The 12890-nt window shown below is 38.5% G+C and overlaps 2 protein-coding genes across 4 annotated transcripts; one reads left to right on the top strand and one right to left on the bottom strand.

Annotated features, from left to right (window-relative positions):
- The first annotated feature begins 493 nt into the window (after positions 1 to 493).
- On the top strand, positions 494 to 4132 carry LOC110191645 (oxysterol-binding protein-related protein 2). Of its 3 annotated transcripts, none has more exons than XM_020962539.2 (9): positions 494 to 1137; positions 1269 to 1459; positions 1531 to 1751; positions 1881 to 2139; positions 2233 to 2430; positions 2489 to 2696; positions 2759 to 2884; positions 2952 to 3175; positions 3240 to 4132. In XM_020962539.2, the coding sequence occupies exons 2-9, from the start codon at positions 1425 to 1427 to the stop codon at positions 3340 to 3342; spliced, it is 1374 nt and encodes a 457-aa protein (XP_020818198.2). In that variant the 5' UTR covers positions 494 to 1137; positions 1269 to 1424; the 3' UTR covers positions 3343 to 4132. The 3 variants fall into 3 exon arrangements, with proteins under 3 accessions (XP_020818198.2, XP_020818199.2, XP_086684002.1); XM_020962540.2 differs by having other exon boundaries at positions 870 to 1137; positions 1252 to 1459; XM_086827876.1 differs by having other exon boundaries at positions 903 to 1182; positions 1252 to 1459.
- A 68-nt stretch (positions 4133 to 4200) lies between these two features.
- On the bottom strand, positions 4201 to 7560 carry Pask (PAS domain containing serine/threonine kinase). Its single transcript, XM_020962538.2, has 3 exons — positions 7389 to 7560; positions 4624 to 7257; positions 4201 to 4564 (listed from the first exon to the last, which is right to left on the bottom strand). Exons 1-3 carry the CDS (start codon positions 7426 to 7428, stop codon positions 4320 to 4322), a joined length of 2919 nt encoding a protein of 972 aa, XP_020818197.2. The 5' UTR covers positions 7429 to 7560; the 3' UTR covers positions 4201 to 4319.
- Between the last annotated feature and the right edge of the window lie 5330 nt (positions 7561 to 12890).

Raw genomic sequence — 12890 nt, 5'->3', positions numbered from 1 at the left:
TTCCAGCATCTCTCTACAGATTTCTCTTTTATTCTCGCGTTCTCCCTCTCACTTTCTCTATTGTTCTCCTTACTCGCAGACTATAAATGCAGGCATCACCCGCCCACTCATCTCATTCTGTCCCCGGTCTCCCCTCTGTTAACATCTATAGTGAAAGTGGCAGTGATAATCATTGCCCTTCGACCCCAGAAAATCTCTCCTGACCAATGGAATGCATCTGGATTACCAGGAAGAAGCTCACTTCGATGACAGCCACAAGGAATATAACTTTACACTGGAAGTGTGTACTCTGCTGCGGGAAGTCTAAACCATTGCAATTATAAGGTCTAAAAATAGCTATGCACTTATTTTCCAATATATTCCCTAACACTTAATTGTATTTAAACGTGTTACTGAAATTTGTAATAATGATATCAACAAACGTATACTCAAAGTTAACAGCATGACTTCAATATAAATTATTAACGAATATTGATTTCTTACTTTTCTATAGATTTAAAACTGAGCCTGACTTTGGCGCCAACTTTTTGCAGGGATATATAATTTTATTTATAAGCTTTCCACGCATTGAAGGTGTTGTTTTCGACCCTATAAATCATATATGTATATTATTGTGAATCAACAGTTGAGTCTGTTTAGTTTTGTGCTGCAGAAAAATATTATAATTTCTTTCTGTACATAAGCCCTTGACTTTTCTATCCTATAATTTTGTCCGCAGCTGTGATTAAAATCAAATTAGAGGTAAACACAGCTACCCACATACATATATATACAAGTGTTTTGTTATCAAGCTTAAAATCAGAAATCGATTTAGCAAAATCAACTCTGCGAAAAGCTTGCGTCTACCTAAAGCTGCCCAAAGCTTCCTTATCACTATTGATTAAATTTTCGCCCAAAAGCTTGAACATTAGAGTAAGTGCTGGGGTACAACACCTCAGCCTCAATTAGTGCAATATAAAATACGCTTTTAGTCACAATGTAAAGCAAAACAAAGCGGATCTCAGCACACGAAACAACACCTGCATGCCAGCGTCCATTAGCACTCGAAAAATCAATGAATGACAACAACGCTCGGTCACAAGATTCACTGTCGCCGTCGTCGTCCATCGAATAGCCAAGCGACCACATCCACACAAGGTACACAGCAGATCTACGCACACACAGAGACACACCCGCCCGCGCGTAGCGTATCGCACATACATATATAAATATGTTTGTTTAATCAGACTGTCGAATAATCTCATTTATCAGGCTTAAAACCTTTCCAGAACTCGAACGTTGCCCCACACCGCACATGCTTGTCCCAGTGTAAACTTCTATGCTCCGGATCAGAGGGTCATCATAAACTGGCAATCAATTAGGTGGCACTCCAACGACCACAATCACCACAATTTTTGGGTCTAGCTACACTTGACCCCCCAACGATGGCCGAGGGTGACTACAAAGAGCATGTGGAGCGGTGAGTCCAATACCGAGAATTACTCATCTTCCGCCTGCCCACTCATAATTGATAAATTTTTGGTAATCTAGAACTGAGCTTCCGGCTCCCATGATTTCCCGCAAGGAAGTCAGCATTTGGGCTATTCTGAAGAACTGCATTGGCAAGGACCTGAGCAAAATCACCATGCCAGTCATGCTCAATGAGCCGCTGAGCTTCCTCCAGCGACTCTGTGAATACATGGAGTACGCCGAACTATTGACCGAGGCAGCGCAGCAGGAATTGCCGGCGGATCGGATGAAATACGTTGCGGGTGAGTGATATTGCAGAGCTTACATAAATCAAAAATTGTCTGTGGTTATGGATTTACTATGGGCATTTATCGGAGCGGCGATAGTGAACACAATTAGTATTCATTGAATATTTTTTGCGCTCTTTCCAGCCTTTGCCGTATCAGCACTAGCCTCGAACTGGGAGCGACTTGGCAAGCCGTTCAATCCGCTTCTTGGAGAAACCTATGAGCTACAGCGGGGCGATTACCGCATCGTTTGTGAGCAGGTTTCCCACCATCCACCGGTATCAGCATTTCATGCCGAGTCCAAGGACTTTAAGTTCCATGGCACCATTAATCCCAAAATCAAGTTCTGGGGCAAGAGCGTTGAGGTTAATCCAAAAGGAACCGTCACCATTGAGTTTCCCAAGTACGTAGATTTTTATATTCTAAGTTATTAAGCCATTGCAAGGGTAAAGAATCATCGAAGTGTTTCTTTGATATGTATGTAATGTTCTTTTAGATGGAATGAAACCTATAGTTGGACCAATGTGAACTGCTGTGTCCACAACATAATCGTGGGCAGACTGTGGATAGAGCAGTATGGAAAAATGGAGATCACAAATCATTCCACCGGTCATGTGGCTAGCCTCACCTTCAAGTCAGCCGGATCTGGAGCCAAGAACTTGCATCGCGTTGAGGGATTCGTTCGAGACTCAAGGTGAGCAATTAACAACTTAATGATATTTTCATCAATAACCGAATCCACATCCCTGTAGTGACACCAATCTATTCTTTCTGTATGGCAAATGGACCGAGTTCATTAAGTGCTGCTCTGCCGATTCCTATAAGCAGTACTTGAAGCAGGGAACCCGGAAGAACGATGACTTCGATCCCAATGGGTCGCCGAATGGAACGCCAAGGAAAATGTTCTCGAAATTGAATAGCTTCAAGCTGAACTCCTTCCGCAGCCTGTCTATCCAAGACGTAAGTGTAAAAGTTTGTTGAGTTACCGCCGCAAATGTATCTCAAAAGACGTTACATTTCAGAACGATAGCTATCCGCCCATGGAGCAGGAGGGCGACATACCAAAGAGTGATTCTGCATATTCAATTGATATTCCGGACTCCACCACCTTGTGGAGCTGTAAGCCCAGACCTTCCAACTGTAACGAGGTACGAAAGAGAGTAAAAGTGTCCGGGATATTCAAATATTTCATATGTTTTCTCCTTCCCTCTAAAGTATTACCAGTTTACGCATTTCGCGCTTCAGCTAAACGCTATGGATAATAATATGAAACCACCGCTAACTCTATGCCCTACCGATTCGCGACTGCGACCTGATATATTATACCTAGAAGATGGAAACTTGGATGGTGCGTCCAAGGAGAAGACTCGCCTCGAAGAGAAGCAAAGACATACACGAAAACAAAGAAAATCCGCCAACAGTGATGACTGGACACCGAAGTAAGAATGCATCGCCATTGTGTTGACTTATCGCTTTTGTGCTAAAAAAACTCCCAAATTGCAGATGGTTTAAGTACGTTATAAATCCCCATACCAAGACCGAGGACTGGCTGTATAGTGGAGGCTATTGGGACCGCAAATACGAGAACACCGATACGATATTTTAGATACATTTTGTAGAACGCTTATATGCTTACGGTACATAGATATATTTGTATAAAGTTTGCGAGTTGTTTAAACTTAGGAGTCGTTACTAATAACTGGATAATTGTACATAGTACGAAACTGTACTAATGATTGGAAACCATAACACTCTCCATATCTATTCGATACGATGTTTAATAAGGCAGATTGCCAGTCATGACACTCTAATTGTTTTACCATTACAAAGTTGTGCTTAAGATTTACAAGTCTTGTCAACTTTTTTTTTAGGAAGAAACTAACCTAGAGATTGCCAGCCATAACTATCCATTTCAAGGGAACAGTTTTCTTAGATGATGATGGGTTAGAAACCGATAAAACTCTCCATAACGAAATTACTAAGAGTTGTCCAAAACTTTACTAATGACTGGTAATCATTACTCTCCAGAACTATTCTAAATCAATTGCTCACCACAACTCTCAATTTTCTTCCGTTCGATAAAATACAAAACGTTTCTCCATTAAGATACTTTCATATAGGTTTCCAATTATTACTGCCAATTTCGTTTCTATTTTAGAATGAATCTGCTTAAAAATTATGGTTCGTTTCCTTCCATTCTCATACGATTGCAGGATGTGATTGTAAGTTCTGGTAGAGGAGTTGATCAAATCGCACAAGCATCCCTGGAAACACAGACATTTAGTTGAAAGCGCTTACTTTTGGTAGTATTTATGTATTTGTATACATAGTGATTAATTCGCGGCGATTCCATAAAAAGCAATTAAAATGTTATTCAGTTGTTTGTTGCACTAAAATGTCTTCAATGTTATTCTTTTGTGATTCAGATTGAGACTAAGGTAAGGCAGATAAAACTACAAGGGGGTAACAATAAAATTGATTTATTTTCATCTACATTTTAGCTTTCGTTAATTGTCCTTGTTCACAGATGCTGGTATTTACACATGACGGGATAAGATTTACACATTGTACAATTCTCAAACTTCACTTCAGATTAAGCGTTTTGGGCTTCGTGCTCACGTCGTGCAGGCTAACTACGTTATAAGCAGAGACGCAGGGCTCGAGTTTGTTCTTAAATATATCGTTCTCCGACTTCGAGGAGCATATGGAGTGGCCGATCTCCGTGTGTCGGGGGTCAGGTAGCGAGGTAACCCTTAGTTCGTGGTTGCTGACTGAAGTGTTCAACTGGAACTGCTTCGCATAGAGCGTATCCATTTTATTGTGTTTAGCTGCAAGATAAAGATTCAAGTTAGCAATAGTTACTTATGCAATTCAATATTTACTGTACCTTCGTTCACGCACAACTTGTGTCCGATCCTGTGAGACGCCAGCAGTTTCCCCTCCTCACTGCCCCCAATGGAGCACTCTTCGATGTGCGAGAAGCTCTCCTGCGGCGAAATGGTGGACAGCACCGAAGTGCTGGAGTACAAGTAGCCGGAGAAGTACAGGTCCGGGTTCGCCTCGTGCGCCTTGCAGGGCACAATCCACGAGAAGTTAAACACCGACGGATTCACCTCCTGGGTGAGCCAGGGATCTGTTATCAGCTGATGCATAGTGCACCGATATTTGGGATCCTTGTTCAGCATGGAGGCCAGCAGCCGGTTCAGTGGCTCGGACACCACCTTTGGTATCTGGATTTCGGCCTTCAGCGTTTCCTCCACGTCAATAAAGGGATTCTCGAAGAACATAAGCACGTAGAGGGTGACGCCCAGGGCCCACATTTCCAGCTCAGGTCCCACGTATCTATTCCCGGCCAGCACCTCGGGACTACAGTACTCCGTGGTGCCGTAAAATGTGGAGAAGTACTTGCCCTCCTCCATAAAGGTTGCCGACCCGAAGTCTATCAGCTTTATGTTGAAATTGTGATCAATGATAATGTTTTCGTCCTTGATGTCCCTATGAAGTATCTTCTGCTCGTGCAGGTAGTTAACGGCGTCGGCGACCTGTCGAAAAATATAACTGCCCAGCTTCTCCTCCATGAGGGGGCGTCGTTCAATGAACGTCCACAGGTCCATGCCCGAGCCGTGTTTCTCCATCACCAACTGGTAGAAGAGGTCGTTCTCGAATACGTCCAGCACGGATACAATATTCTTATGACTCAAGGTCTGTAGTAGATGAATCTCTATAGGAACTTCCTTACCGTCCCGGTTTTTGACCATGAACTGAGAGCATAGCTTCTCCTTAAGAATGAACTTGGTGATCACCAGCAGCCGGTCCGTGTTCCGGAATGCCATATTCACGTACCCGTAGGCTCCGCGTCCGATCTGCCTAATGGAGGTGTAGTGTTTGCTGTACTCCCCCACGTACAGCTCGTCCTCATATTTGCACACCAGCGACAGGGAGTTGGGCCTGCTGGAGTTCTGGGCGGCGGTGGTCTTGATCACTTGACCCAGCGACTGCTCAATCGTGCTGGCCATGCTGTTGAATGTGGACGTGAGGTTCGCGTAGCTGTATTTGTCGCCACCATCCAGACGCGTGCTGGGATTACGGCACACCCAGATGCAGTACACCCGATTGGAGCAGGGCAGGATCTGCAGCAGGACGGAGTAGACCACCTCGATTACCGTTCCATCCGCATGGATGGCCTCACCCACGAAGCTTCCATTGATGGAGCTGAGTAACTTAGTGGCAGGATTGCTGCCCGACGCATCGCCATTTTCGGTGGACTCCGGTGACTTGGGCCTGTCCAGCGGCATCTCGTTGATGTGGGACTGGGATCCCGTCTCAAACTCGTCTGCTGGAAAACTGTTCGAAGCATTCACCGGCGTTAGAATGTCATCGATCGTACAGTCGTCCGGCTGTCGCACGTCGCAGAACATTCCGCTGCTGTTGTGGTCCAGGTTGCAGCTCATGTGGGCGTCACTAACCGAGGAGGGTTCGAGGGTTGGCGGTGCCGACTTATTGGTGGTAGAGTTCTTTTTGCCGGACTGCAGCGAGGAGTCGAGGTTATCCAGGACCAGCGGATCGGTGTCCGGCTCCCAGTCGTTGCTGGTGATCGAGGTGTTCGACACATTAGGGCTCTTCTCCTCCCGCGAGTCCTTGCCGAAATTCGGCAGGAGCGAGGATATATGCATGTTCATAATCTTGTCCTGGCCGTAGCCAAACATCAGCAGTGAGAATGGCTGGTTGCACATCAGGATGTTCCCGATGTCGTCCACCACAATGAGGCCGCTAAGGTTCTGGAACACCCAGACGGTGATGTTCAACGCGGGGCTACTCGAGGCGGGGTATCCGGCTGGAGCACTCTCGTCCAGCGTCAGGAGCAGGCACAGCGGGAACTTCACATTGTCCGTCGTACGTCCGGTGGCCCTCTGCTTTCGCAGGCTCTTCGGAATCGCATCCCTGCTGTCGGGATCGGGCAGCTTGATGAACGGTATCAGCGCAACTATGTTCAGGCCAACCACGCCGTCGGTGGATTCGTAAAAGAATATAGTAGCAGTAGTGGAGTCGGCCGATGTTATCACCCCGAACCGGTCGATACTAATGTGGCAGATATGCCGCTCCACAGGCTCCGCAACAGCTATGTGCCGCCCATCGCTGCTTATCTGACGGATCCAGAGCGAGACCAGGATCTTGCTGCCGGGCTTGGTCTTCATCTCGATAACCTTGCCGCTCAGCAAAACCACGCGGCCCTCGTCGCCCTCTATCTGCATTTCTGCCAGCGACGAGATGTGGCTCTCCGTCTTCCCGTTCAGCAGGTCGAAGAAGCCCTTGTTCCTCAGCTCCTGCGAAGTGTAGCCCAGCAGCTGGCAGGCCTTGTTGTTCACTATGAAAATCTGTCCCGTATTGGCATCAATGGTGAATATCGCCTTGTTCGGATTGATTACTTTCGAGGAGTGCAGATTCGGTGGCGGCATGCTGAACGAGCTGGCCTCCATCAAGTTCAGCATGCTCGTTGAGTCCAGGTGGGCCATGGGGTCATCTGAAATGCGTACGTGTTTGTTTCTTAATAATTCAGCACAGCGCTGGCCTCGTTTCCATTCAACGGAAAGCTATACCGCTAGCAATACCTTTCCGGGGGCCCAGGAAGCTTAAATTCTGTGTGGAACTCACCATTGCTTGACTCCATCACGTCGCCCTGATCCTCCTCCATTTATAAGTCAGAAATTTTTGAAATCCCCGCGGTTCCAACTTGAGGGCAATTGTAATTACATCTGCGGGAACACACCATAAACATTGGAGCTGTGTGTTTATACAAAAATCAATGGTTTGGCGCATGCGTGAGGCGACCTCCTCCGCAGTATATCGAAATCGGAAACAAAATCGTATTTATTTAAGATGTTTGCAACTCAGTAAAATCATGTTGGGCAGTCGAGTCGATTTAGCCATGTCTGCCTGTCCATTTCAACGCAAACAAGTCTCTCAGTTTTAAAGCTGAAAGGAGTCATTTCCGACCCTCTAAGCCATATATAATATTGATCGTATCAACAGCTGAGTCGATCTAGCCATCTGCGGTTGAAACCTAAAATATCGGAATTTTTACAAAATTGTAACATTTTAAAAGGGGTTAATTAATAAAAGGGCATCATTAAAATTTCAGAAAATTGGCAAAAAAAATCATTTTTTACATTTTAAATGTGGTATGCAGATTTATTAACCTCATCAAAACTATCACAGGACCGCTTTCCGAATTGAAATTAATGCATTTTTAGCCTAGTTATTGCATTTCTAGACTTTGGTTTGTATAAAAAAATGTATAAAAACAAACGTAAATATGTATGGAAAAATGCAAATTTGCCCGTTTTCTGAACGCCATAAAATGGCCAAAAAGCCTATGATTGCCAAAATTCGTATACTCTCCGATTCGCCCTTAAAACCTTAATTAATTAGTAACAAAAACAATATCAAAAATTTTTTGATAATTTTAGCCAATTTTTGAAATTTTTAAAAGGGGTCATTAAAATTTCAGAAAATTGGCAAAAAATTTCATTTTTTACCTAGTCTAGTTATTGAATTTTTAGACTTTGGTTTGTATAAAAAAATGTATAAAAACAAACGTAAATATGTATGGAAAAATGCAAATTTGCCCGTTTTCTGAACGCCATAAAATGGCCAAAAAGCCTATGATTGCCAAAATTCGTATACTCTCCGATTCGCCCTTAAAATCTTAGTTAATTAGTAACAAAAACAATAACAAAATTTTTTTTGATAATTTTTAGCCAATTTTTGCAATTTTTAAAAGGGGTCATTAAAATTTTAGAAAATTGGCAAAAAATTTCATTTTTTACCTAGTCTAGTTATTGAATTTTTAGACTTTGGTTTGTATAAAAAAATGTATAAAAACAAACGTAAATATGTATGGAAAAATGCAAATTTGCCCGTTTTCTGAACGCCATAAAATGGCCAAAAAGCCTATGATTGCCAAAATTCGTATACTCTCCGATTCGCCCTTAAAATCTTAGTTAATTAGTAACAAAAACAATAACAAAATTTTTTTTGATAATTTTTAGCCAATTTTTGCAATTTTTAAAAGGGGTTACATCATTAAAATTTCAGAAAATTGGCAAAAAAAATCATTTTTTACATTTTAAATGTGGTATGCAGATTTATTAACATAATCAAAACTATCACACTGCCGCTTTCCGAATTGAAATTAATGCATTTTTAGCCTAGTTATTGAATTTTTAGACTTTGGTTTGTATAAAAAAATGTATAAAAACAAACGTAAATATGTATGGAAAAATGCAAATTTGCCCGTTTTCTGAACGCCATAAAATGACCAAAAAGCCTGTGATTGCCAAAATTCGTATACTCTCCGATTCGCCCTTAAAATCTTAGTTAATTAGTAACAAAAACAATAACAAAATTTTTTTGATAATTTAATCCAATTTTTGCCATTTTTAAAAGGGGTTACATCATTAAAATTTCAGAAAATTGGCAAAAAAAATCATTTTTTACATTTTAAATGTGGTATGCAGATTTATTAACATCATCAAAACTATCACAGGACCGCTTTCCGAATTGAAATTAATTCATTTTTAGCCTAGTTATTGAATTTTTAGACTTTGGTTTGTATAAAAAAATGTATAAAAACAAACGTAAATATATATGGAAAAATGCAAATTTGCCCGTTTTCTGAACGCCATAAAATGACCAAAAAGCCTGTGATTGCCAAAATTCGTATACTCTCCGATTCGCCCTTAAAATCTTAGTTAATTAATAACAAAAACAATAACAAAATTTTTTTGATAATTTTAGCCAATTTTTGCCATTTTTAAAAGGGGTTACATCATTAAAATTTCAGAAAATTGGCAAAAAAAATCATTTTTTACATTTTAAATGTGGTATGCAGATTTATTAACCTGATCAAAACTATCACAGGACCGCTTTCCGAATTGAAATTAATGCATTTTTAGCCTAGTTATTGAATTTTTAGACTTTGGTTTGTATAAAAAAATGTATAAAAACAAACGTAAATGTGTATGGAAAAATGCAAATTTGCCCGTTTTCTGAACGCCATAAAATGACCAAAAAGCCTGTGATTGCCAAAATTCGTATACTCTCCGATTCGCCCTTAAAATCTTAGTTAATTAGTAAAAAAAACAATAACAAAATTTTTTTGATAATTTTAGCCAATTTTTGCAATTTTTAAAAGGGGTTACATCATTAAAATTTCAGAAAATTGGCAAAAAAAATCATTTTTTACATTTTAAATGTGGTATGCAGATTTATTAACATCATCAAAACTATCCAGGACCGCTTTCCGAATTGAAATTAATTCATTTTTAGCCTAGTTATTGAATTTTTAGACTTTGGTTTGTATAAAAGAATGTATAAAAACAAACGTAAATATGTATGGAAAAATGCAAATTTGCCCGTTTTCTGAACGCCATAAAATGGCCAAAAAGCCTATGATTGCCAAAATTCGTATACTCTCCGATTCGCCCTTAAAATCTTAGTTAATTAGTAACAAAAACAATAACAAAATTTTTTTGATAATTTTAGCCAATTTTTGCAATTTTTAAAAGGGGTTACATCATTAAAATTTCAGAAAATTGGCAAAATTTTTCATTTTTTTACATTTTAAATGTGGTATGCAGATTTATTAACCTCATCAAAACTATCACACTGCCGCTTTCCGAATTGAAATTAATGCATTTTTAGCCTAGTTATTGAATTTGTAGACTTTTGTTTGTATAAAAAAATGTATAAAAACAAACGTAAATGTGTATGGAAAAATGCAAATTTGCCCGTTTTCTGAACGCCATAAAATGGCCAAAAAGCCTATGATTGCCAAAATTCGTATACTCTCCGATTCGCCCTTAAAATCTTAGTTAATTAGTAACAAAAACAATAACAACATTTTTTTTTGATAATTTTAGCCAATTTTTGAAATTTTTAAAAGGGGTTACATCATTAAAATTTCAGAAAATTGACAAAATTTTTCATCTTTTTACATTTTAAATGTGGTATGCAGATTTATTAACCTCATCAAAACTTTCACACTGTCGCTTTCCGAATTGAAATTAATGCATTTTTAGCCTAGTTATTGAATTTTTAGACTTTGGTTTGTATAAAAAAATGTATAAAAACAAACGTAAATATGTATGGAAAAATGCAAATTTGCCCGTTTTCTGAACGCCATAAAATGGCCAAAAAGCCTATGATTGCCAAAATTCGTATACTCTCCGATTCGCCTTTAAAATCTTAGTTAATTAGTAACAAAAACAATAACAAAATTTTTTTGATAATTTTAGCCAATTTTTGCAATTTTTAAAAGGGGTTACATCATTAAAATTTCAGAAAATTGGCAAAATTATTCATTTTTTTACATTTTAAATGTGGTATGCAGATTTATTAACCTCATCAAAACTATCACACTGCCGCTTTCCGAATTGAAATTAATGCATTTTTAGCCTAGTTATTGAATTTTTAGACTTTGGTTTGTATAAAAAAATGTATAAAAACAAACGTAAATATGTATGGAAAAATGCAAATTTGCCCGTTTTCTGAACGCCATAAAATGGCCAAAAAGCCTATGATTGCCAAAATTCGTATACTCTCCGATTCGCCCTTAAAATCTTAGATAATTAGTAACAAAAACAATAACAACAATTTTTTGATAATTTTAGCCAATTTTTGCAATTTTTAAAAGGGGTTACATCATTAAAATTTCAGAAAATTGGCAAAATTATTCATTTTTTTACATTTTAAATGTGGTATGCAGATTTATTAACCTCATCAAAACTATCACACTGCCGCTTTCCGAATTGAAATTAATGCATTTTTAGCCTAGTTATTGAATTTTTAGACTTTGGTTTGTATAAAAAAATGTATAAAAACAAACGTAAATGTGTATGGAAAAATGCAAATTTGCCCGTTTTCTGAACGCCATAAAATGGCCAAAAAGCCTATGATTGCCAAAATTCGTATACTCTCCGATTCGCCCTTAAAATCTTAGTTAATTAGTAACAAAAACAATAACAACATTTTTTTTGATAATTTTAGCCAATTTTTGAAATTTTTAAAAGGGGTTACATCATTAAAATTTCAGAAAATTGGCAAAATTTTTCATTTTTTACATTTTAAATGTGGTATGCAGATTTATTAACCTGATCAAAACTATCACAGGACCGCTTTCCGAATTGAAATTAATGCATTTTTAGCCTAGTTATTGAATTTTTAGACTTTGGTTTGTATAAAAGAATGTATAAAAACAAACGTAAATATGTATGGAAAAATGCAAATTTGCCCGTTTTCTGAACGCCATAAAATGACCAAAAAGCCTGTGATTGCCAAAATTCGTATACTCTCCGATTCGACCTTAAAATCTTAGTTAATTGGTAACAAAAACAATAACAAAATTTTTTTGATAATCTTAGCCAATTATTGCAATTTTTAAAAGTGGTTACATCATTAAAATTTCAGAAAATTGGCAAAAAAAAATCATATTTTACATTTTAAATGTGGTATGCAGATTTATTAACATCATCAAAACTATCACACTGCCGCTTTCCGAATTGAAATTAATGAATTTTTAGCCTAGTTATTGCATTTTTAGACTTTGGTTTGTATAAAACAATGTATAAAAACAAACGTAAATATGTATGGAAAAATGCAAATTTGCCCGTTTTCTGAACGCCATAAAATGGCCAAAAAGCCTATGATTGCCAAAATTCGTATACTCTCCGATTCGCCCTTAAAATCTTAGTTAATTAGTAACAAAAACAATAACAAAATTTTTTTGATAATTTTAGCCAATTTTTGAAATTTTTAAAAGGGGTTACATCATTAAAATTTCAGAAAATTGGCTAAATATTTCATTTTTTACATTTTAAATGTGGTATGCAGATTTATTAACCTCATCAAAACTATCACACTGCCGCTTTCCGAATTGAAATTAATGCATTTTTAGCCTAGTTATTGAATTTTTAGACTTTGGTTTGTATAAAAAAATGTATAAAAACAAACGTAAATATGTATGGAAAAATGCAAATTTGCCCGTTTTCTGAACGCCATAAAATGGCCAAAAAGCCTATGATTGCCAAAATTCGTATACTCTCCGATTCGCCCTTAAAATCTTAGTTAATTAGTAACAAAAACAATAACAAAATT

The sequence above is a fragment of the Drosophila serrata genome, unplaced genomic scaffold, assembly GCF_035046125.1.
Source record: "Drosophila serrata isolate PLE 108 unplaced genomic scaffold, ASM3504612v1 contig_184, whole genome shotgun sequence".
Taxonomy (NCBI): Eukaryota; Metazoa; Arthropoda; class Insecta; order Diptera; family Drosophilidae; genus Drosophila; species Drosophila serrata.
The sequence above is the reverse complement of the archived record's forward strand: the minus strand, read 5'-3'. Positions and strand labels throughout refer to the sequence as shown.

Excerpts from the sequence above, each read along its gene's own strand:
- LOC110191645 (XM_020962539.2), top strand. The coding sequence starts at position 1,425 with ATGGCCGAGGGTGACTACAAAGAGCATGTGGAGCG. Across the intron at positions 1,460-1,530 it reads TACAAAGAGCATGTGGAGCG|AACTGAGCTTCCGGCTCCCA; the intron begins GTGAGTCCAATA and ends TTGGTAATCTAG. Across the intron at positions 2,697-2,758 it reads GCAGCCTGTCTATCCAAGAC|AACGATAGCTATCCGCCCAT; the intron begins GTAAGTGTAAAA and ends GTTACATTTCAG.
- Pask (XM_020962538.2), bottom strand. The coding sequence starts at position 7,428 with ATGGAGGAGGATCAGGGCGACGTGATGGAGTCAAGCAATG. Across the intron at positions 7,258-7,388 it reads CGTGATGGAGTCAAGCAATG|ATGACCCCATGGCCCACCTG; the intron begins GTGAGTTCCACA and ends TACGCATTTCAG. Across the intron at positions 4,565-4,623 it reads CAAGTTGTGCGTGAACGAAG|CTAAACACAATAAAATGGAT; the intron begins GTACAGTAAATA and ends TTTATCTTGCAG.